This window comes from Mercenaria mercenaria, chromosome 16 (genome assembly GCF_021730395.1).
Source record: "Mercenaria mercenaria strain notata chromosome 16, MADL_Memer_1, whole genome shotgun sequence".
Lineage (NCBI taxonomy): Eukaryota > Metazoa > Mollusca > Bivalvia > Venerida > Veneridae > Mercenaria > Mercenaria mercenaria.
The window spans coordinates 50,351,520-50,374,445 of NC_069376.1; the positions used below are offsets into that span (position 1 = coordinate 50,351,520).

At 32.3% G+C, this 22,926-nt stretch overlaps 1 protein-coding gene across 2 annotated transcripts in view; it reads left to right on the forward strand.

Moving 5' to 3' along the window:
• Positions 1–1,814: 1,814 nt before the first annotated feature.
• The window catches only part of LOC128549701 (perlucin-like protein), a 35,446-nt gene continuing 14,334 nt past the window's right edge, over positions 1,815–22,926 (forward strand). Inside the window, exon 1 of one of the 2 annotated variants that reach the window (XM_053527052.1) lies at positions 1,815–1,975. In XM_053527052.1, coding sequence (XP_053383027.1) covers positions 1,915–1,975 — 61 coding nt within the window. In that variant the 5' untranslated portion in view covers positions 1,815–1,914. Of the gene's footprint in view, positions 1,976–17,824; positions 18,091–22,926 lie in introns of those variants that run through there. The other variant, XM_053527051.1, reaches the window with a different exon arrangement.

The following is a 22,926-nucleotide window of genomic DNA, read 5'->3' on the forward strand; positions in this document are numbered from 1 at the left end:
TTCTTTAAAGTACATTAAAGCACTTAAAGAAAACTTCTATAGCGATGAAAAATATACGACTTCTTTGTCTGGTTTATGTTTAGTGAATAGTAATCGTAAAATATAAGATCAAACCAGTTTAAAACTGAAACAAATATCATCTGTTTGGAAAAAAAAAAGAAATATATTACAGGTACCCTGTAAACATGAACTCATTGGGCCAACGACGAAAAACCGTCAAAGGATAATCGTTGTTGGGCCACTGTTGGCCCAACAATGATTAATAAGCATTGTAAATACAGCTGTTGGGCCAACGTTGAACCAACTTTAAATTTCAGTCAGAGATATCTCTGCATTGGCACAATATTGATTTTCAGGGAAAGACTTACACATAGAAAACATCGTTGGCCCAACGTTGGCCCATCAGAAGTAATAATATAATGATTATATCTTTTATAAATCACTGTTTTATTACAAGCCCCTACAGGTAAACAGGCTGTGTACGTGAAACATGCAGTATTTAATTAAATACTTTTCTGCACCAATTCGTAATCATAGTTTGGACAAATTTAACTTAGTACTTGATGCATAGACACGTGAAGTAAAGGAAACTATTATACATGTGATAGATCTAGATTTAACAAAAATCCGGTCTACTAGCTATAAACTGTAAGTACATGAGAAGTTTTTGAATATTTTTGATAAAGTTGTGGACTCTTATAGAGAATCTCTTTTTAAAGCCTGTATATGTATGTAGTGTCCATGTGACTTGAGTCTATGCTAAATACTTTTATCTAAAACTCGTGGATGGCACTAGTGTTGAGTATTTAATTCTGTAAATAAAATAACTCATATTCTCATTAATTTTAACACATTTTTTCTCGGTTATATACAGGCAAAAATTAATTTCATACACTTTACGCAAGTTTATGTCCAGAGGTTTATTTGCATCTGTATAGTTATTCTTATAAATTTGACGTAGATGGTTTAATCAACATTATGATTTTCAATTTTTTTAAGGCAGTAATAATGTAGTGCACAGGAAAAAAGAAAAGACAGAAAGCTGCAATTTCAGTGAGAAAAGAAACAATCAGACTTGTGCCGACAGAACTTGGATATATAATGAGTTAAAATACAGACAATAATTCATTTTAATTGGATATAACCATTGACTGGAGAAAGAAAAATTATATATTTTTTTCAGTTAGACTTTTAAAAGGCTGGAATCAGTATTGTAGTGATATTCAAATATTCGATTATATTTCTTCAGGAAACGTGCAAACAAACTTTAAATAAATGTTAGATTTCTTTTTGTTAAATGTTAAACAAAATCACAATCATTTGAAAATAAAATATGTACATAATAATATTAGTGTTAGTTTATTTATAGCGTTGGCATCCTTCTTTTGAAACAAAGAAATAGAGTAGACCAAACGTTGGACCAACCATAATAGACGAAAAAATGCTGTTGGCCCAATGGAGGCTCAACGATAAGTGTAGGATACCAGTTGTAAGCCCAATGGAGGGCCAACGATAAGTGTCGGATACCCATCGTTGGGCCAACTGTGTGCCAACCGTTGGGCCAACGTTGCGTCAATTAGCAAAATGGCGTTGGGTCAACGTTGGCAATCTTCGTTTGGCCAACGAAGAGTCTGCAGTTGGCCCAACGTTGGGCCAACGCCTGTCTGCTATCTGGGTAGAAAACAAATGGGAAAGCTTGTTTGCGCGCGATATACCATGGAAAATGGTATGGGGTCAAATTTCAGGTTCTTTTTCTATTTACAGAGCATAAACTCAGTCTTATGAAATTGTCAAACGGAATTTGTAATATATGCAAAGAACACAGAGAAACTTTAGTGCACCTGGTGTGGAAATGTCATTTTGCCAAAAATATTTTGACTGTTTTAAATAAGAACTTGAACGACCTGTTTAGATATGTCAACATCTGTGATTCTGCTTTTAAATTTGCTGTTTGTTTCGGATATAATTATGACAGGCAAGTGAACAAATTGATTAATACGACTATATATGAAACAAAATGGGAAATTTGGAAATACAGAAACAATTGTAAATTCAATAACAACTATCAGTCAATAAGAAACTTTTATAAACATCTAGTTAGAAAAATAAAAAAACCAAATAAAATGGCACAGTACTGATAAGGAAAAACTACAGTTATTGAAATCTATTGAGTCCAAGTCAGATACATATATAGACGTATAATTTTTCACAATGTTGTGTATGATAAAATATTTGTAAGCTTGACAAAAGAAACTTCGTCTAATTTTACTTGTCATTTCGTTTTCGAACAAGTTCTATTTCAATGGCGAAGTAACTATTGTGTTCAATATATCACTAAATTTATTATTCATATGTTTGTATGAATTGGTTGTTTAATGAATTCTTTTATGGTTATTGTTTTGTAAATGTTCAAAATATAAATGGGGTTATCTCAAGTGGGAGCCCAAAATAAAAATTTAACACACTTACAGTTAATGAATACTAAAATGAAAGGAATCTGCCAGCATCATAACGAACGTGTGTCTATTTCTTGCACCTGAATGTACCTGAATGTATCTATAGTAACTAATGTTTAACGATATATATGGACGACTCCTTATCAGAATGTTTAACAAAGTCCTTTCCGATTTTGGTGTAATAGTTTAAGACAAAAAAAACTTACTTCAGAAGCTTCTCTATATCTTCCCTAGTGTAAATTATCCTGGGAACCTCAATTTAAAGTGACATATGGGAAATCCGGACCAGTCTGTCTGCCATAATCAGACCAGTGTGCTTTGTATATTAGTGTCTTTTGACCAACCGTTCCAAGCAAAAATATTACCCGTAACTCGTACACCCGATCAATAAAAATCTATTTGGAAGCACAAAATGCAATCAAGCAAAATAATAACAGACTCGGTTTGATTGAGCCTGTTCATGATGGGTAATGAAATGTGCAACACCCTCAAGTACTCTAACACCTGCATAAGCTTGAGTCTGTTCATGACGGGTAATGAAATGTGCAACACATCTCACGCCTTTTAGCAACGGCTTATGCGGAACCCTATTACAAAAATATTGAATGACCTCTATGATCCCAAATGACCGGAATATATCAACACTAAATCCAAACCACATAAATATGAAATTTTATGATTTATCGCTGTTTGTTATTAAAAAATTAAAAGTGTAATAGTTTAAGACAAAAAAGACGGATATCATAATGTCATCAAATTTTATTTGCATAAATGATAGATGTATTTTATGACAAATTCTTACACAATCCGCAACATTTTCTATATAACCATTTAGGGAAATCAACCATATGTTCTTCTGCAACAGTATATACTACGCTTCTGCTCATGAAAAGCTTGCGATTAATGACTCACATAAGCAAGCGCGTCCGATCACAGTCTGTGTTTTGACGTTACAATGAAACGAGGCTACGCGTTCAACAGAGATCAGTATTGAGTATATATTTAAAGCGATTGCCGTGTTAGAATCGAAATGATAAATATATTGATATATATTAACAGTGAATAAAATAGGGAGGTCGTTTGGATGCGAATAATTAAATCACACGTGCTACGCTCTCGTAATTTAATTAATACGCATAATAAGTCCAGTTCCTATTTAATTTCACTGATAAAAACATATCTATTATTTCGTCAATACAGCCTTGAAATTTCAGGACAAAGTACAGACTTGTTCTCCCCTTCAATACAAACTGGCAATAAATAATGTTCATTCGTTTACGAGTGACTCTATCAAATAGGAGTGACGTCATCATTTTACTAATGTACTTTCTAATAAAATAACGTTTATACTTACATGACTCGGTTTGATTTCCAATTACACAAAGAAGGAAATCAAGCTTTGCATATTCTGCAATAAACAACGGTTGACGCGCGGACCGGTAAGAGAGCATTATGACGTCAATCATGACGTCAAATTGCCACATGACGTCCGATACATTACTCCTCGGGTAAATGAAGTCTAGCATAATATCTATTAAAATATGACAATGAGCATGTCAGAATGAAAACAATGATGGCCTTTTTGTGATTTATCGTCTAATTTACCACGGTTCATCGTTCAGATGCTTCAGTATTTATCCACTCGGCTAACGCCCACGTGGTTCAATTCCTACGCATCTGGACTGTGAACCGTGGTAAATCAGACGACAAACCACTCGAATGCCTTGATTATTTGTTAAATACATGTATGTATATCAAAATTTGATAACGTTATAAACATTTAAAATAGGTCCCTCTTTTTCGGACACCTTAAAACATAGTTGAAATCATTTTACAACAGTTAACGAAATTTAAATTGCACCATCAAATATTATTCAGTATGGTTCACAAAGTCTGTAAATAAGATTGCATATGTGCATACTTAAACTGCACACACTTCTCAGATGTAGCACTATAGTGCATTTATTTGATTTGGGTCGTATATTGTACTTCATTTACTTTTCTTCCAAACGTTGTGTCATTTTCAACTCGGGACTTGGGGCGATAATTTTAGCCATCAGATATCAGATGAACAGATTCAATAAAACTGAGTCTTCGAATAAGCATTTGTGAGAAAGTTGCTTGATTCTCTGTAAATCCTCGACTGAAGATAGTAAGTTTTTTGGGTTTTTTTTAAATATCTACATTACACTTTTTATACACATACATGTAACAAAATACTATCCAAAGAAAATAATTAGACGAGGTCTTATAAACTCCTCTCCTAAAAGATAGTTTATTCAAGGAGTCAAACTATGGTCCTAACAATATTTACACATATTAAGCTATGGTTACTGAACTGTAATTGTAGATCTAGAATTGATACACATGGACAAACAGTAGTCTGGCGTTCGCGAAGGAATACATTATTATTCGGTCATAAAAACCTGCTAAATACGTTAAAATGACTGTGCACAATAAAGAAACATGAAATGGTTGTCTGTATATTCGTACATATCGATAAAAATGCTGTTAAGTAAAACATTTGTTAAAATTTGAAAGCGCTATTTCTAGATGTATACATGGCGCTAAATATTATGCCGACGTGACGTCAACATTATATCGTTGTGATGATTAAAGCATTGTTTGTCATATTAGAATCATGCGAAAACTACTGAATTTTTTTTATTTTGACGTCGATTTTATGTTACACTAATGGGTCGCAACTTTTGACGTTACGTCTAAGTATTACAAGTTTGTTTGATAAAATCTGGTTTGTGAACGTTGAACAATAGTAGCCGATATCTTATTTGTCTGCATTATATATAGAGGATATTACATGAGTGTCTTTTCATATTGAATTTATTAAACGAGTTGAATAAAAAATAAAATGCGAGGCTCTGTCGATAATATTCTTCTTATCACATTTTAACTTTTCGTGTCGGAACATCAAAAAATCTACTTTCTTTTGCTATATAAACAAGTCAATTTGACCGACGTCTCTTACACTATAAATGACGTCGACGTCAAAGCTGTATTACATTTGTGTATCATCATTTTTATATAATCGCTTTATTACACTCCCGCGACGTCAAACATATGATGAATATGTATATATTATCATCTTCCCTATCTAGGAAGTTCTAATATTTAGACGTTGTCAAGCTTGCGTTAGAACATTGATACTTTCGTTGTCGATAGACATATCTTTACTTTGGAATACTGGTACTTTCCTTATTGATGAACATATCCAATAAATTTGACAACGTCTAAATATGTTCATCAATAAGGAATGTATCGGTAGGACAAAGCCCGAAAAGACTTTGAAAAAGATGGAGACCGTATTGGCTAATTTCAATGTAGGAAAAAATAGATGCTGTTGTAAAATGATAAACAGTGCTAGGTCTTAACTGATCTTCTTGCATTATATAACTATAATACGCATATGGTAGGATTCAGGAATGATAGGATTCAGGATGAAATATTGTCCAAGTTACGATGTAGAATTCAGTGAACTTTAATGATTAACCTCTGCAAACGTAACTTGTTCTTGACCAAAATAGTATGAAGTATTTCAAAACCTAACCTATCCGGTTAGACATCTACCATCAAATAAAGAAATTAGAACTTCCTAGATAGTGAAAGTGATAATATATACAAATAAGATATCGGCTACTATTGTTCTCAGGCGCTTGAAGCTCTGTCAATAAAGATATGCATTACCATATCCCACTCACCTAATATACTATAAAATAGTAATCTACGATCTCTTCAAGAGATCTAACCTGCACATATATTTCGTTGATAGAGCTGCAAATACCTGTGTATTGTTCAACGTTCACAGACCAGATTTTATCAAACAACCTTGTAATACTTAGACGTAACGTCAAAAGTTGCGACCCATTATTGTAACATAAAAACGACGTATATATATAGTTTATTTATGTCTCATTCATTTACAAGCATAGAAATTTACATATAGCCTAAAACAATTGTAAATGACCGTTCTAGCAAGAACTACAAGAGACAATATACAAATTATTCAGATTAAAAATACCATTTAACTTACAAAGGGTTAATATATAAAAACACGTGTACTATATTCAATGCCATTTATGGATAAACATATCAGGTATCAAACAAGGTATGAAAGGTTGACAGTGACCAAGTAAGTACATGAGTACATTTACAAAAAATTTAATGTTTGGTGAGTACATGAATGTAAGAATGTTGTGTAGCTGACAAAGTGAGTACATAAATGTACGGATGTTGAGTAAGTGACCGGGTGTGTACACGAGTGTACGCATGTTGGGTATGTGACCGAGTAAGTACATGAGTGTACGGATGTCGATTATGTGACAGAGTGAGACTATGACCGAGTGAGTACATGAGTGTACGGATGTCCAGTGTGTGACAGAATAAGTACATAATAACTTAATAACTGACCAAGTAAATATATGAATGTGCTAATATTGTGTAACGGACTGAGTAAGTACATGAATGTACAAATGTGAAACTGACCGAGTAAGTACATCAATACATGTATGTTTGTTGTGTGAGTACATAAAAGTAAGAATGTTGAGTAACTGAACAAGTAAGTACATGAATGTACGAATGCTGAGTAACAGACCGAGTAAGTATATACATGTACGGGTGTTGTGTAAGTGACCGAGTGAGTACATGAAATCACGGATGCTTAGTGATCGAGTGAGTTTATGAGTTTACGGATGAGTAAGTGACATAGTGAGTACTTGAGTACATGAGTGTATCCAAATGGTTACATGAATGTATATATTTATTTGTTAAATTAATTTTATGACTAACACTATAAACTGGGTTCTTTCCAAAGTAAGACCATTCCCATGTATAATAAAATATATACTACCGTGCCAATTAAATGAATTTAAAAGGACCAACTACAATTGCGTACAACAAGTTTGGTGATACATCCATTTACTTTTATATTACTAGATAGACACTTGAATTTATTAACATGTATCCAAAATTTTGATTATCCACATCATGGGAATAATATTACCATGAAAATAAACCAGTCTACTGCGATCTGATTGCAGTTTACTCTGCTTAACTTATTCAGCTATATAATTAAAACTTTTGGGAACTCTGTTACACATGACAACAACATAATATTATGGAGTTGTCTAAAAACTTGCTAAAACTGATTTAACTAAGAAACTGATATTGTCTGTCACAGGTGTACAAAAAGTACTCCAGTGAAAAATGTTGTAAATACTAAGTATCATTTCCGATTAATTCAGAAATGAACAGAGTAACAGATTTCTCCAAATACCTAGTAAAAAGATTTTCTTAGCATAAAACAGTTATATACACCTGTACAGTAGTTAAAAGCAACAACTGACTTTATAAAATATTATCGCATTGAGCTCTATTAATGGATCTCAAAAGGTTTAAAACTTGTTAAGATCTCAGACATGACTATGCTACATATTTTTTAAATACAGCAAATTATTTCTAACTTTTAATATTAAAAATTTTCAAAACAGGTTTTGGCTAATAATCTTGTCAATTCTGGGTGGTTAAACAAGTATTTTAGTTTTTCAGATTCGTTTACACTACTAAAATCTCCTAGATATAACTCATTCACCTTGGCAATTAGCTGTTGCCTTTCCAACCTATAAACAGGACAGTCAAGCAATACATGCTTTTCATTTTCAACTGCACCAACACAGAACGGACAGACCCGCTCATGCTCAGGTGTATTAGTATAACGCCCTGTTTCTATCTTCAACGGGGCTACGCCACATCTAAATTTAGCTAATGGTGATTTGTGAGCAATAATACTCCGTTTCGTAAGTATTATTAAAAAGCTTGTACGTTCTAAGCTTTCTCATGGTTTAATTAATATCAGTATTCCATTTAACCAAATGTTCATGAAATAACACCTTATTCAGTTCATCTATGAATTTACTATGTGAAAATGGTAAATCTAAGTAAGCATGTAAACTCAGTGATTTTAACTTCTCCTGCACTGTAAATGACCAATTTCTACACCTAGTATTCCCTTTACGCAATGCCCAATTAAACACTTAGCAATTTATTCTAGCAGAATCATACCTTAAACACCTATTCTAATGATTACAGACTGATTTCTGTTGATCAACTATAATAGGCTTCCAACCCATGTCACCTTGCACTGCAGCATTTGGTATGTACTTCCCCGTACCCATGAAGAATCTCATTGCCCTGTGGTGTATTGCATTAATACATGAAAATGTGCGCACAAACCAAACAGCAGTCTCATATGTTATAACTGGGACTACATATGAGTAACATAACTTTATATAAACACTATAGGGCAAGCCACCACTATTTTTGAAGCGAGCAATAAGAAGCCCAAGGGTACGACCAGCACTCTGAGCAACCACTTTTGCTGTTACATTATAGTCGAGGTGCTCAGTAAGTGTTATGCCAAGGTATACATATCTACTGACAAACTCAATATCATAATCACCACATTTAAAAACGAAATCAGACTGTTGTACAGAATCGGACCTTAAGTGCGGAACTTTGATTTTACTAACATTAACAAACATGCCATTACTTGTACACCAATCATTGAGAATTGATAACATGAGCTTAAGATCACTTTCATTTCCGGCTGTTAGAACAATATCATCAGCGTACAATAAAATACAGATCCGTTCATTACCGATATCAATACCTTTTCTACTGCCAAATCATTGATGTATAAATTAAACAGCACCGTTGATAATGAACAGCTGTTTACAGAGAACCAATCCTTATTTATAATGGCCATTTATTCGAATACAGGATGAAATATATGATACAACGACCTTACTGCAAAGAGCATTTTGGACGACATGCCAATATCAGCTAATCTATTCCAAAGACAATCACGATCCACTGAATCAAAGGCTTTATGAAAGGCAGTGATGGCACAGAATGTAGCCTGTCTATTTTTCTTGCGTGTGTCAATGATATTCGTCAAGCTAGAGACATGGTCAATGGTACTGCGCTTTCTACGGCTCTTCGACAATAAGATCATCAGCATCAGTCCATTTCACAATTCTCTCATTTGAAATACTTGAATAAGCTTTGTACATAGTTGGAGCTAATGTAATACCACGGTATGACAATGGATCTCTGGGGTCTTTAGAACCAGACTTTGGTGTTGGGTTAATAATACTTCTAGACCATGTAGTTGGAATTTTTCCATTTTGAAAACAGATATTAAATAAACTATGTAACACTAAAATAGATGCATCATTTTTAATAACCTCTGCAGGAATCACACCAACCCCCGCAGCTTTACCATTTTTAGCCTTTTCTACAGCATTAATTATTTCGAGAATGCTAATATTTTGGTCCAATCAATCATTTACAGTAGTGATATCTGACTACAATAATCATGTTTCCATTTATAAAGAACATCTTTTAAATTGCTTGATATGCTACCATCATCTAAAACAACCTGCACTGGTATTGAATTAGAGCTGTCAGAAACAATGCCGACTTTACCTATCTTTTTCCACGATATATTCTGGTCGGTTTCTAAATCTGATAGCAAATCATTCTGTAACTTATACCAGTGTGTTATTTTATATCTTTGTACCTCTCTGTCAAATTGTTTCCTAATACATACATATTCATGTTTCAGCAAGCCTTTCATTGACCTGTCTGAGCATTTAAGCCATTTTCTTTCAGCAACATGTACATTTTGAAACAATTCAGTAAGATGGCTGAATATTTTGACTTGTTACATTTTCAATTATCGTTCCATTGATAAACAGTTCAAGATTCCTTGCTTGTTTCATTTAATAATTTGTACTTAGATGCATACATTTTGTTTTTTCCGGATGCAATGACATATTATTAATTTTGCACCATGTGTTAATTAGGCTAATATTACTTTGGAGCTCTTGCTCTATAACTAAACTGTCAGTGTCGGATTTATACACAGCGTAATCGTCAGCATACATGCCAATATTAATAGTGTCTGAAATAAGTGCCATATCATTTATAGAATTATAATATAAATAGTAAGGGTCCTAAAATCGAGCCTTGTGGAACTCCAGACTTTACAAGCAGTTTTTCAGAATATAAATTTCTGAGTTCTTTTCGACAGATATGATTCAAATAATTTCAGTGAATTATCTGTGAAGTGATAAAGCTTTAGTGTATGTAGTAATATTTCATGGTCAACAAGAATGAATGCTTTTCGAAGATCAAGAAATAGCGACCCTACATATAAACCACTGTCAACATCTTTCAACCAAGTATCAATTAAAAGTGTTAAAGCAGCGTGGTATGAATGAGTAGGACGAAAACCTGATTGTTTTTTTTTTTTTGTGTGTAATATATTTGTATTTTTGAAATATAATTGCAACTGTTAAGCAATATGCCTTTCAAATATCTTAGATATGGTAGGTAAAATTGAGATAGGTCTATAATTACTTGGATTCTGCTTATTCCCTTTTTAAAAAATTGGAATTACGTAAGCATCTTTTAACTTATCGGGAAAAAACACAACTGTGTATGCTTTTGTTTATTATAGATGTGATGGCTGGAGCTATGAAATCTCCGCAGTCGTGTGGAATCTTGGGGCTTATTCCATCTATCCCAGTAGCTTTCTTAAGATCAGTTTTAGATATGATATTTTTTACTTCCAAACGAGTAATGAAATCAATCTCAAATTTGTGAAATGATAGTTTTTCATCTAGATAATATTTTAAATTTGAGAAATTGTCACTGACAAATTAATATTTTTCAATTATATTTGAAATATTTAGAAAGTGTTCGTTTAGGGCATTCATTATATCAAGTTCTCCGTCTATTACTTCATTGTTTTCTGTTACAAGTGTATTTGGAATAATTATTCCCTGATTATTTTTATCCGTATTGGATATATCCTTTAAACTTTTCCATAGGAGACTTTGGTTTTTGTTATTTTTTATTGCATTATTATATAATGTTTTCTTACTTTTCCGTTTTTAATATGACATTCTATTTCTGGGTTTCTTGTAATTGTCGAAATCCTTACTTTTGTAAAAGTGATCTCTTAGATAGATTGCCTCTTTTATTTCATCTGTGAACCAGTCAGGTTGAGTTTCTTTCTTAAGGTATTAGGCCCATAATAGAGTACCTCCTTTTTGAAGAGTATTCAATTCCTATCATAAACCTACTTTGATTGCAATTTTCAGGGGGGCGTAGGTTCAAGCCCCACTGGGACCAGATTTTTTTTCCTTATTTTCCTTTTTTCTAGTAAGTTTTTACTTCTTTCAAGACTTGTTATTGATTTATTGTACAAAAATGAAAAAAAAAAAAGATTTTTTTAGCGATTTCTTGCTGTTCAAAGTGAATATACCTCTGAAACAGAAGGGGTAGAGTTAGACATCTCTAAAAATACTGAGTTACATACGGTAAAAGTTCTCAATTTTGCCTTCATTCTTTAGATTACATATTGTGGAAGAAATGTAGGTAGGTTTTATTTCTGCCCCAAGGTTATTTTTGAATGAAGTGAGCAAATTTCAAAACAGACCCGCAGGATTCGACCTTAAATTTTCAATGTTGGAGTTACAATTCTGTCTCTTTAAATCCGTTTACCCGAGGCACCCTAGCAAAAATGATATCGACAGTTTTTATTTTAAGTTTTATAATCGTTTACCAATAGTTTGATGTTTCTTTCATAAAAAATAATGGTATAATGAATTCTCTGCAAACGTTTTGGATAAAGGCCACCACTTTTAAATTTATCTCTACTTGAGCTTGAGGAAATGCCATAACTTACACAAAATTTATAAAAAAACGGCACGGTAAAAGTTTTTAAAAATTTGCAACTAAGTGCGAAGCACGGTCAGCTGTAAGAATATACTCAGCAAATGCCATGTTTTAAACATTACTATTAGGGGCCTAATACCTTAATTCTTTTTTCCTTAAAAGGTGCATGCTTAAGAAGTATGTTATTCAATATGTGATATAGTAACTCTAAGGTATCATTTGGGTCTGTCATTGTATCAATTGTGTCAAGTGGTGAGCTTGCCAAATCTTTTTGAAATAAATATATGTCAAACGTATTGAAACATCTATAAATTATTGTATCATGTCTATTCTTTTTCAAAAGATTACTTTTAGTTGATCTCGTAAACGCCACTGGGTAGTGATCGCTGATTGCATACTGGGGCACTATTATGTCAGTATTCAAATCTTTCCTTGTGGTTTAAATGTGATCAATGATTGACGAACTATTTTCACCAATCCATGTCGCAGTATTAATGAGCTGAGTAAGTCCAAATTTAGAAATAAATGATTCCCATTCTTTGTTATTATTTGGTGTATTTGAGGAAGCGATCTGTCTAGGTATTCTCTATTAAAGTTAGAACGCCAGGCGAGGAATCTTACGTATTTCTCAACCAGATAACACCATATGGCCAATTAAATCCTACACAAATCAAAACATTTAAAAGTGCAGCCGCACTCATCTTCCTTCTTCCTAAAATTTTTCATTGGTTTGGTTTTACGCATTTGACTAACATATATTTTACAAACAGTTTATATCAGTTTTAAAATATTTAACAAATTTGTTTAAGGTAGTCTACTTATCACAAAGCGTTTCAAAAATTATGCACGTGTCATCTTAAATGTTTTTTCAGCTGTCATATTTCTTTTGAAAATAAAACACAAAAAAACTAACAATACAAGAAATTCTTATTATTGTTAAACATACTATGACTGGCCTATCCACGACAAAACCCTGTATTAGTGAGAGAAAAAAATAACAATAAAACTAAGATAACAAAATACTTATGAAGAATATTCTTTTTCCTTTTAAAATATGATAATTTGAAAAATTCATGGGTCAAAGTGTTTTAAGTATGTCACTGCACGCTTTAAGAGATGTGACATCAAAACCGTTGGAAAAAGCAACAACAACAATATGACATCGTCTTACATGGTGTTTATATCTTTCCATGGCATTTGAATATTTGCAGAAACGTTGAAAATACTTTACTGAAAAATAAACGTTTTTTTTTTTTTACCGCGGAATTCTATCCATAAACCTCTTGTCATATCAATGTTTATTTATTTAAAACAAATGGTAGAATAGAATTTGACTTAGATAACGGAATAACAATTACCAATTTTCTAGTTACTGAATGAACACAAGAAAAACAACGATTATCATTTATTAAACAGAAATTATATATCATGTCACTTATATAGGTTTTTTCATGGAATGACCCATATGTGTAGTTATCACCGTAAAACATATCAACAGTACAATAAAAGCGATAAAGGATCTCTTACGCTTAAGGACAGTTTTCACACGTTTGATAATGCGTGGAGTAGTCGCCCTATGATCATTCAACGAAAGATTTCAAAGCTTTTATACGGTCTAAGTGAACTGACACCGGTAAACGTACCTAAAAAAAACGTCCTAGTCCACATTTCCTTTGAGGAGCGCCCCCTGGCACCACATGTATTTTTCAAGGGAACTCCCCGCTTTTCTGTCATAATCGCATTAAAATTAATGTTAGATATATAACATTTTTTTCAAACTCAAGAATGTAGGTAAATTCAATGTTATTGTTAACATGTTGCGTTTTGTAAATCATTTCATTTGGAAAATGTTTAAATAAAGAGATATCCATAGTAGGGGTGGGGAAAAATAGTGGAAAAATTCAATGTATTTCATGGCCGTTTAGCCGATATAAAATTAAACGGAACGGTCAAAGTTCTTGATTTTCAAATAAAGTCTTCTTTAATCATTTCTAAACGGCAGATTTTTTTGTAAATTTACTTTTTATTTGTTCTGGTAATCTAAATATTGTGACGTTGATACACCACTGACGTTAACCCTTTTCTACAGCAATCTGCTTTTATGATGATCAAATTTGCTGTAATACTACATGTACATTCTTTAGAATTTCATTTGTCCTTTGTTTTTAACAATTGAGAATAACATTCTTTACAAGGATTATTGTTGTTTTCAGGAAGAACACCGTGTATTGGGAATAGCATGCCCTAGTAATATCTTTTACAGACTAACAATCTAACAAAAACAATACAATGTTATAGGTAGCAGGTTCTACTGTTACCTTGTTCTTCGTGATGCTACATGTTATTCATTGCCAGAAAGGAAAATCTACGATAATACTTTGACATTAGCAGCATTACATACTTTAAATTTCTTTCACTGGTTGTAGGTGCAGATGGAATATCAGGCTCGAGAGGGTACCTTTAGCCGGTAACAACGTAACGAGGCTCTGCCGAGTTACCGCGTAAACCGGATATTCCCATCCGCAACTACAGCAAGTGGTAGAATATTTAAACAAAGCGCGGGAAATCAATGTCCATGAATAGGAAAGACGTCATGACGTTTCACAGAAAAATAACGATGTTTAGTTCCGGATTTTTTTTATACTAAGTAATGTTTATGAGAGTATTTTTAATAAAATAGGAGAATAATTGATACCAGAGCTTCCTTCGTAAACGAAAACGTTTTTTTATGCACATCACATGTATATAAAAGCCATTTGTCTTGCCGCAGTCACTGAAAAAAAGTTAGCATTTACAATCGAACGGTATCGTACTTTGTGATCCACTTATTTTAACTCATAGCTATAACTTGTGATTAAGCCTTGACTTCTGTTCAATACCTATTACATAATGAATGTTTAGGAAGAGAAAAAGAACGCAATTAAATCGCAACACCATTGTTCAGCATTTGGACACTATCATATTACTCCCACTGTGTTAGTTCAAAGATCATTTCATAACTAACTAAATGCTTTACTTACAAAATAAAGAATTATCATACTTGTCTTTAAGTCTTGTTTTATGTTATATTTTTTAGAAAAAGTTCAATGGTGTTTGCTTGTTGTTATTTGCAGTCTCAAAATAAAGCTTTGCCCTCGGCCGTATTTCTATATTTTGAGGGCGTATAAAGACCGAATTTTTTAGTCCTATAAATCACCGAGATAAATCATCTGCTGATTATGGCATTCATTTGGTATAATTGTAATAGTTTTGGCCGATGGACATGCTTTATTATTACATCATATAATAAATATCATACTTAGCCAAATATATCGAAATTAGCAAAGTTTGTTTTTACTTAATAAATAAATTAAAGCTTGAAATTTATAAACAAAGGTTACTGGATTTTTCTGGTATGCATTAAAACGTTTGTAACAGAAAATTTACTACCTAGCTTAAATGTGAATAAATGACAAAAACATAAATTTTTAAAGATAAAAATATAACACATATAATATACAGTCATTTCCATTACCAGATGTACATTATAATATGTATTATTTTGCATGACAAACATTTTTACTTCTTGTCATTTCTTTTTTATTCAGAGTATAGTATTCTAAGTAGATATATATGCAGATGTAAAATTGATAAAAAAATATTAAATTTAAGGTATTGGACCCCTAATAGTAATGTTTAAAAAATGGCATTTGCTTGGTATATTCTTAAATTTGACCATGTTTCGCACTGTGTTGCGTTGCAAATTTTAAACAACTTCTACCGTGCCGGGTTTTTTTTTTTTGTAAATTTTGTATAATTTATGGTATTTCCTCAAGCTCAAGTAGAGATAAATTTCAATGTGATGGCCACTATCTAAAACGTTTTCATTACAGCATTAATTTTGATAAAAGAAACATCAAACTATTGTTTAACAATTATAAAACACAAAATTAAACTGTAACTACCATTTTTTCTAGGGTGCCTCAAGTAAACAGATTTAATGAGACAGAAATCTAACTCCAACATTGAAAAATTAAGGTCGGGTTCTGTGGGTCTGTTTTGAATTTTGCTCACTTCATTCAAAAATAAGCTTCAGGCAGAAGTAAAACCTAGCTGCATTTCTTCCACAATATGTAATCTAAAGGATGAAAGCAAAATAGTGAACTTTTACCGCACGTAACTCAGTATTTTTAAAGCTTTCTAACTCTACCCCTCCTGATTCAGAGGTAAATTCACATTGGACAGCAAGAAATCGCTTATAAAATGAAAATTTTCCACTTTAATTTGTACAATACATCCATAATAAGTGATTTTAAAAACTATATTGATGGATGTATTGTGTATATGATAGACGATATCCTAGAACACATCCTGGTCAAATTGCTGACGGGTTAATTACGCACTTGATGTCACGTATTTACCTTGTAAAAATAATACTGTTTGTAAAAAGCAATCTTTGTAATTTTTGGTGAAATTGGCAACATATCTGCACCACTGACGATAAATTGTTCATAGAAAATGCTTTCTTATAGACCGCCATGGGAAGGGAGCTTTCTGTAACGGATCTGGCGACGACGTGTCATAGTCATACCAGTCTTTTAGTTCTATATTTTCATCATCGACATATAATAATTATATATTTGTAAGAATCCTATCTGCAAACTTATACCGCAGTATAAAATCGCAGGTCTTCATAAAGTAATAACTATTTTGGATACAGACTATTTGTGTAGGTGGCAACATACATAGTAAATACACGGTAAACCATAAAAAGCATATAAAATCGCATTACAAAGTACGCTATTGGAATAAAATTTGTAATCTTTGCCTGAAAGGTGAATGCATTCGCACCATTCGCTACCCCACTGGCTTACGCCCTTGTAGATTTAAATAAAAAAGAGAGGTCCTATGAAAAAGACCATGAACGGAATAAAAGATATAATCAAATGAAAGCATCTCATATAAATGATGTTACGGTAGAGGAACAGTATGGAACGCCTACACTGCTTTGGAATGGTGGTTTTTATTGTATTACTTAGTCATTCTAGTTTTTATCGTGCATTTCATGTGCTGTACAATTAAAAGTTCGTCATGTGCATTTTCCAGTATATTCGGCACAAATCAGTATTTGTTATGTAAATAAAACAGTGTATTATATGCAGTAGAGGTAGAGGCAAATTTTATTTACCGTCGCTTTGTGTAACAATAATCGTAAGATCTAAAGAGAGTTTGAGCCACACTTTCTTTAAGAACAGTTAAAATCAATTATACCCTACCCTCACCAATTTGCCGGTGCCCATTTATAGCACAGTCGACTGAGGCAATCGCCCAAGGACACATCGCAGCCATTTACCTCCGTAGAAAAGCATCTTAGCCCTCACATCCAATGAAAGGACAATATATAAAGCTAAAAACACCGTACAAAGTGACGAAAGCACCACATGTACACTATTTAGTGAGCATCATACACACGTATATGCACTGTACATATAAGTAGATGCACTTCATACTATGATTTAAGTACAGCATGAAGTGCTATATCAACATCAGAAGACAGCTATGGCTTTCCATAAAATACTATTAACATTTTTACTTTATATTTACCTAAATTTTGTCTCGTTGTTATCAATTTGATACTGGTTTTAAACGTATTCGTATCGGGACTTTGCAGTCATGAATTTCATGTTGTCTGTCGCAGTACTTCTGTGCCTGTCTTTTAAGGCAATACATGGTGTTGTTATAAACATCAAAGAGGAATCAAAGAGTACGGATAGCAGCGAAGAGTCTACTGAAGATGTTGAAAGAGATGTTCTGAAAAAACTAACGTCGATGGATAAAAAGATAAATAGAATATTGGAAACGATTAACGGCGATGGCGACTCAAACATCTATCAAGGTGAGGAGTGAAGACAATACAATTAGCTGTGTTTTATTTTTATTATTTATAATAATTATTCATTTTGTTCGTAAATGATATGTATGTATTATGTAGTATTTGTTGTGTATATTGTTCCTAATTGAGTAATGTTTGTGTTTATTGTTAAATATGAATTTAAATTTGAAATAAAGACTGTATTTAAAACTAGAAAGTAAGTTCAAATTGTGATGTGTAAAGAAAAGAAAAGGAATTTTGGGATCATACATAAAGCAAGGTTGCATTTTTATTATCCCGTCATGTTTGCATCATAACTACCTGTCATCTCCCGTGGATGTTAGCTTAAAACCAACAAACTAATAGTATATATAGGGTTAAGGACTATCAAGAGATTTTTTTATTACTTGCTTGGTTACAGACTTAGGATGTAGGCTCTTTTATTCTACGATTAAGATTTTTTTTCATACTCTGGGAGATTGAAGAACATAAGTTTCTAAGACATTAAAAAGCAGAAAAAAATCGTTTTTATTTAATATGAGATTTTTTCTTCCACTCTTTCAGCATTTCTGAAATTAAGTAAAAATGAAAAACATTGAGGTACTTAATAAAACATATAATATCCCACTTAATGTTATAGGAATTTCAGGTTTTACAGGTTACTATGACTACATGGTGATATCAGTATTATGTAAGCACAGATGTGACAAACAATACTCTTCCATTTTTACATGTTGCTACAAGTACCCGAACCACTTTTTTCAATAAAATCTAAAAAAAAAAAAAAAAGAGTCAAATTTGTAGTTATGATTTTAAAGATATTTTGCTGCTCCATTGACACAGGAAAGTGCTTCAAAATGGAAAGAAAAAAGTTGGGGCCACTGTGCATTTAAAAGTATAATTAGAAAAAAACTTTTAAACTGACGAACTTTGATATTGTTAGCTCCTTTATAATAAGCAGGATAAAAGGATACCGTCTTATTTCTGTTTTAGAAAAGATATCACGTATTTAAAAGGCGTTGGGCAACACGTGTCTCTAGGAAAAGATATTCCCCATGAAATCGGTGCACGGTATATGTATGGAAATTGTAGACTGGATATATTGATACATTTTCATTGGAAGACGTACACATATTTTTACTTCTTACAGTATTATTTTCCCGTGGAAGGATTACAAACCCTCCTTAACAAACTGCATACTTATTGAACAAAGTGGGGTCTTCTTGTAAATGTGGATAAACGTTTGCTATTATGGTAGTTAAATACGGAAAAAGAAATGAAAATCTTAAAGTACATTATAGAAATGTATTACTTAAGGCTATTAAGACATTCACTTATCCTGGTGTAACATATTCGTCCAATTTGAATTTTTACCGAACTCAGAAGGCATTGTTCAATTAAACATTAAAAGCATTGTACTCTAAGAATCCTATTATTTGATGTTATTGCTTTTGCTTTGAATGTTACAGAAAAGATAAAATTATTTGATAGTATGATTTTACCGCTCCTTACATCTAGATCAGGGGCCGTATTCATAAAGCATCTTAAGTATAAGTTTTGACTTAAGTTGGAGGTTTTACTTAAGTTTGTGTTCATTTCAGATTATGTCTAAGTAAAAAACTTAAGTCCTATTCATAAAACAGCTTACACTTAAGATACGTAAGAAATGACTTAAGTCAGAAAACAAAATAGCGTCATGAGTACGATTAAAGTGTTGTTTTTCAGATAAAAGCACTTTAAACATAATTGTGCATGTCGTATCTGTCTGAAATTAATATTCTTCCTTTTTAAATGTTTTCGTCCACAATAAAGGCCAAGAATTACTTATTAAGTTGTTTTATGAATAACAAATATACTTAAGTAAAATAAATTTCTTACTTAAGTAATACTTAAGTAAATAATCAATTTCTTATACTTATACTTAAGATGCTTTATGAATACGGCCCCTGAAGTATGTTTTTTTTTCGTAAAGCACCTGACATTGAAAAAGTTCATTTGAATTTTTTAAAATATGTTCTGGGTGTACCCAGATGAAAATGTTACAAATTCACATGTCTGTACATTATACAAAGAATATATGATAAACATTTGCAACAATGATGTGCAGAAATTAATACCATTTCTAAATTGTAAAGTTACAATGCGTTTAAAAATGAATCTATTCAAGAAACATATCTAGTTTATGTTAATAATGTGAAACATCGTATAACACTATCAAGGTTTAGATGTTCCTCACATAAAGTAGCTAATGAAGAGGGTAGGTTTAGAAGTATTGAAAGAAGCCAACGTTTTTTTTTTCTCGTTTTTTTTTTGTTCAAAAGTAATATGAATCAAGATGAAACAAAATATCATTAGTTTGCCCTTTTTACAATGACTTGAGAAAAAACATGTTTACTAGATATTATTGTACTTGTCCTAATATCAACACATTCAATTCAATATGCAGGATCAGTAATAAATAATGAAAGGCGAATTCAGGGTGTAGCTAGGGCATTCTTCATAGTACGCAGAGGTAATGCGTAGGGGTCTTGGTATCTTCCCCATGATATTTTTTTCGTCTTAGAACCTTAAATGGTGATTTTGGCGTGTATTTGAAGCTAAACATTGCACGAAAACCTTATTCGTTCTTAATCTTTTATATAAAATGTATTATTTTACTAGGTATGTGTGTAATATTGCACGTGCAATTTGTGGTTCATTGATCCATGTTATATGTGTGCAGTATTCAAAACAGATGGTTGGTGGTAACACACTTTTAAAACATCATTATGATTGGATAACAAGAGATGTATGTATAAATATATATTCGAGAGTTGTTAAAAGGAATTTTGCCATAACTCCAAACTGAATACTAGTCAACAAAGATATGCTAAGTTTCATGATATTGTTACACATGTACCAAATAAGAAACTGATACCTTGCATAGGGAAAATATTTCGGCGAATGTCATCGACGTCTGCATTATGTCAACTTCGTTAAAATGTATTCTTATCTTTTCTTCAACTAAAACAGTATTCTGTAAAATGTTTCTTACTTCTTTTAAATTATTTTGCAGTTTGCCATCGTGATCTTGCGCTTAGCGTTTCAGGCAACTCTTTCTCTGGCGAGCTGTAAAGCGCGAGATAGCGATGGTGAAGCCATCGTGATTTTGCGCTGTGAACACTTTGCGTATTGTGAAGCGTGAAGTGCGAAATCACGATGGTGAAGCTAAACATCACGGTGGTGAAGTGAAAATTTTCGAGAAAAAAATCCATTTCGTGCTTTGTCATTTTGATCTCGCGCTTCGGGTATCGCCTTCCCATGACAGAGAAGCGTGAAAGATGAAGCGCGATGTCACGTAACACAACACGAATCTGAACGTTTTTATGTTTATTTACACAGTAGAATATTTCGTACATAACTTTCATAATTCAGTCTTAACAAGTGTCATATCTAAAACCTAACTTAATATCTACGAGACCATTTACTAGGTCTCACCTGGTCTCTCCCAGACCCCTCTCTGAACTCCGAGATATCTAAAACAGCAATATATAGCAATTCTCTAACATGCACTGTCTGACAATTTCACGAATGAAACGTGTGGGTTTGATATAATAAACAATTACAAAAATGCATCATATATCAACTTGACAGGATGTACTTGTTACATGTCCGCTAATGTACTTCTGACCTTATTTGACAAGTTAAACAAATAAAATAATCTTTGATTATTTTGCACTCGTTACCCACCGAAAGAAAAAATTTGAATAGCAAATTTTTCAAACTTTAAGTACTATCTCTCGCCTTACAATATGACATGTAGAATGATATTTAATATGATCAAGAACATTAGAATACTATCTGAAGGAATGATATTAAAGAACAGTGTTAAAGAAAAAATCTTAAGTCATATATGCAATTAGTGTAAACAAGAACAAAGGAGAATAGAATTTTAAACTAAACTATTTTCACAATTCATAGAGAGTCTTTTTTTATTTTATGACGGCCTTTGTAGTGGCACTTCTTTCTTCCTCCAAGACTTTTTCTTTAACCCGTGTTACATCCATATTTCACAAAACCAGTAACTGTAAAATAAAGCAAAACACAGGTTAGCATCTTTTAGAACATATGCTATTTAAAGGCAAAGAAAATCTCCTATATAAGTGACCGCGCCCCCCCCCCCCCCCCCCCCCCCACCACGCCCCACAATACCAGATTTTTTAATCCCCGATATACAAGATCCTGTCTGGTCCAGTCTGATAAGGGTCCATAAAACCCCTGTAGACTTGACATGTAGCCTAATTATTGTCAGAGAATCATAAATTTTATTGCCTACAGATAAATTGGTTATTTCCTGCTTTTTTCATTTTATTGATTGAAATGCTTTTTTTAGAATGTACACAAATGTTTTTTAACTGATGTTGATTAATGTCCCGGCCAATTAAATTATAACTCTTATAGCAAAGCAATTCTCACTCCTTAACCTTTAAATAATTTAAAACTTAATAAAAGAAATTAAAAGTTTGTTTATTCAATGATTATGATCTTTTTATCAAAAGTAACGAAAAAAAAAAGAAGAAAAAAAAGATAATTGCTGGATTTTATTAGAAATGAAAGAAGCGTTCAGTTGCATTTTTAATAGATAAAATGGAATATGGACAGAAGGATTTTATGTATTAAAAATGCATAATTCCCCTTGTGTTGTCTAAATAACGTTTCTTTTATGTATAATAAAATCCAGCAATAAAGAGATATCATTATTCAAAATACACATTACTTTATTATTTCTAAAAGCTATGTGCCTGAATGCATTTTTTTATATTTTTGATTAAAAAAAGAACAGCAATGATGTAATGTAATTGTTAAAAAATTTGGTTATTA